The sequence below is a fragment of the Trachymyrmex septentrionalis genome, unplaced genomic scaffold (genome assembly GCF_001594115.1).
Source record: "Trachymyrmex septentrionalis isolate Tsep2-gDNA-1 unplaced genomic scaffold, Tsep1.0 scaffold42, whole genome shotgun sequence".
Lineage (NCBI taxonomy): Eukaryota > Metazoa > Arthropoda > Insecta > Hymenoptera > Formicidae > Trachymyrmex > Trachymyrmex septentrionalis.
In genome coordinates, this window is record NW_017305590.1 from 415,251 (window position 1) to 418,873 (window position 3,623).

The window sequence follows — 3,623 nt, forward strand, 5'->3', positions numbered from 1 at the left end:
CATGACCCAACAAAATTATTTTTATTGATCTGTATCTCAAGCTAATTTTTTAGATACTTCAATAAAATCGTTATTCGTGTACTTTCCGTGTAGAAATGGCGATGACAGAGGAAATACTCCTACAATCGGAATCAAACGACACATAGGTAATCATCGTTCGGGGAAAACTACGGCTTTGAACATGTCTACGAGAAGGCGACAACAGCTGACGGTGGTAGCTCCCGATGGTGGGGACAAGAAACACGCGTGGTACTCACACGGCCGATCGCGACGTATCAGACTGATAAGGGCACTTTTATCCATACTCATACTACTGCGGCGAATAGACGCGCGTTATTTCCATGAGCGCCACAATATCGCTTCCGTACCGCGCGAATTACGCGTAATAACGCGCAAATATCTACAGGACACTCCGCAGCCACCATTGACAGTGACCATCCCCCTATTCCTCAAGTATTCTGAGGACGAGATTTCTTCTTTCTTGAATAAATACAAACGCGATCGGAAAACCGCATCGCCAATTGACAATACAAATTTCACGTTCGTGTAAGTTTCAAATACACTAAATGGCGAAAAATTATTTTAGAATTTAATTGCAGAAGAGTTTAAAAAAAGTGGCCAATTTAGCGCAGATACGGAAATTTGAAATGAATGGCAATAGTTCTAAAATGCATTGAATATTCACCATACGTAATGTATATCAAAGAGTTTTCACAATATAGAGTGAATAATAAAAATGTAAGACTACCTTTCACTGTTTAATTTTATTTTACTAATCGACCTAATTCCTAATTTAAGCGCGAATAATTCATGAATATTTTACTATGTTAATTTATGTAACATTAAGAAAATTGTATGCGCTTTTTGGGGCAGATCGTCTAGTTTAATGGTTAGATAAACGAACAATTTATCAAGAGCTCCAAAATTTAAATATATGAAAAAGAAAGATTACTTACCGTTGAGACCATACTTCTCCTGATTCCTTTTGACTTGATCGGGACTTAGTCCCTGATCGGGATCGACGTTGAAGTAATTTATCACTTCTTCCACAGTTTTACAATGGCCGTCCTCCATGGTTATTGCTTCGTAGATGCTTCACCAATGTTATCCTCTCAGTGATGATCGTGTACGTTCATTCACACTAACAATTTCTGAAAGTAAACAGAGTTATTTGTTACACAAAAATGTTCGTTACGTTACACGTATCGAAAATAATAAAGACAATAATAGAACAGAATATCATCAGAGAATTACTTCGATGTAAATAAATTAAGCGTGAATAAAAAAAGCAGCACAAATTATCACAATCAGCAAGCTTTCGTGAATAGTAGGTCATCCATTCTGAATGAAATAGTTAAAAAATTGAATAAACTGAATGTTATCAAAAGAATTATTCTAAACATCGTACTTAATCCTTATTCAGATTTATTCAGTCGAATGTATTGATATTACATATAATGTACAGTGAGTGCAACAATTATTGATAGATGGAAGATATCTTTAAAAAATTTTACATACTTTTAAAAAATAAACACTAATTAGCAATTTATTAACAAAAAATAGAATAGGGCTATTTAGTTATTCTCAAAATTATTTTGCCTAAAAACATGTGTATTAATTAATGTATATTATCTTAAAAATACATAAAAATGAAAAATTGTATTATTTGAACGCATAAAAAAGTATTCATACAGTGAAGAAATTTAAATTCTAAAATCGAAAATACGCGAAGTTCTTTTGTTTATATTAAGACTGAACGTACTCAACGTAAAAAATTGCTAATTAATGTTTATTTGTTACTAACGTCTTGTTATATAAATTTCCCCTGTAGGAATACTTTTTGCATTCACTGTATATTATTATGTAACTGTTATTACTTTATCATTACATTATATATCATATATTATATGTAATACATATTAGGGGCCAAATGTTTCAAACATACAATATTGTCTTCATTTATTCTCAAAATGCTAAGTCACGAGATAAAAAAAGTTACGAAAATAATCTTTATTCAGAATATCCAGAATTAAATCCTTTGTTTTAGATATTAGAACATCTATACTGAATTTTTTTATTAACAATTGCATCTATAATTATTAATAAATGTAATAATTTATTTTATGATATTATGAATAATGAAATTTGACCTTAAATACATACAAATACAAAGACTTGAGTTTCAAGTTAATTTTAAGTTAACTTTAAAGTTATATTTTCTTGTAAGACACATTCTTTAATTATCCAGTTATCTTTTAAACGTCACATATGTCAGATAAAAAATGTCTAATTCATACATTTCAATTTTTCAACAATTTTTATTATGAACATATATAACCCTAATAATATAACAATTCAAAAAATAAATTATATTTAACAAAAACCAAGAAATTGTACTCCCCTCTCAACTTATACACAATTTTCAGTCCAAGAGGTAGAAAATTCCTGAATATTCCGCGATATTTTTTTCTAGAATATACTTTCGGTCACATTACACTAAGCTAAAGAAAATTTCCTGAAGGAAAAAGAGGCTTTAGACCTGGTTGCACCAACGTTACTCTAAGTTTAAACGAGGCTTAAAACTCTCTTTGTCCCTGTCTCTTTTCGGTTTTAAAACGAGATAGAGAAAGTTTTAAGTTTCGCTTAAAATCAAAGTAACGTTGATACAACCGGGTCTTATAGAAGCCAATCTATGACGTGTCCTAACAAAAAAACCTACTAAAAATGCGACACTTTGTGATTGAAGAATCCGCTGGGAGCTTGCCACGTAAATTCATCCAAGAGTATCACTAGTAAGTTACAAATTACAGAAACAGACGCGGAAAAAGCGAGAGCGAGCGAGAGAGAGAGAGAGAGAGAGAGAAAGAGAGAAAAGAGAAGTAAAATGAACTTCAACTACCGAAGGTGTCGTCGAGACGCAGCGGACTGTCCCACGGTGTTCCGTCTCCGTGCGAAATTACGAAACGCGATGGTAGGTCCGCGTGACGGGCCGACGGCGACGACGGCGACGAGGACGACGGAGGAAGCGCGGCGCGCACTCCACCGCGGTTTCGACTCACTGCTCGGAGCGCGACGTGTCCGCGCGACATGCACTCGCACTCGAACTATACGGTATATCCTCGCCGAGATTCGAGACTCGCGTTGACGTGCCACGGGCACGACTTGTCCGTTGATGACGACGTGTCAACGGAGAGCGAGAGAAACGGAGAGAGACGGAGGGAGAGAGAGAGAGAGAGAAAGAGAGAGAGAAACTAGGCGACAGGAGGGGATAGAAAGAGAAAGAGAAGAGCGATAAAGGGAGAGACGAGGATAGAAAAAAATGGGAAAGAGAGAGAGAGAAAATTTTGTTACGGCCGCCGAATATTTAGGTTAGCCGCGCAATGACGGCGGCGGCAGTGACGACGCGCGTGCTTATCCACGACGAAACTTTGCGACGAACTTCACGTTCCACTATTGGAGTAAAACGCGCGACTCGTGTCACTGTCTCGCGCGCGCGCGCAGGCAACCAAGGGAGGAAAAGGAGGAAAAACGTGTGACGAGAGTACTAGAGGGACGTGCCGTTGCTGCTACTACCACTGGCTACTTGCTGCTGTTGCCGTTTCTACTTGCGAATTGCTGCACGC

The 3,623-nt window shown here is 36.6% G+C and overlaps 1 protein-coding gene across 5 annotated transcripts in view; it reads right to left on the minus strand.

Annotated features, from left to right (window-relative positions):
* Positions 1–3,623, minus strand: part of LOC108751226 (calcium-transporting ATPase sarcoplasmic/endoplasmic reticulum type) — a 57,114-nt gene that overhangs the window by 42,869 nt on the left and 10,622 nt on the right. For 2 of the 5 annotated variants that reach the window (XM_018491300.1, XM_018491301.1), the window contains exon 1: positions 957–1,074. In XM_018491300.1, the coding sequence (XP_018346802.1) occupies positions 957–1,074 (118 nt within the window). Of the gene's footprint in view, positions 1–956; positions 1,152–2,899; positions 3,206–3,623 lie in introns of those variants that run through there. The other 3 variants (XM_018491297.1, XM_018491298.1, XM_018491299.1) reach the window with 2 other exon arrangements.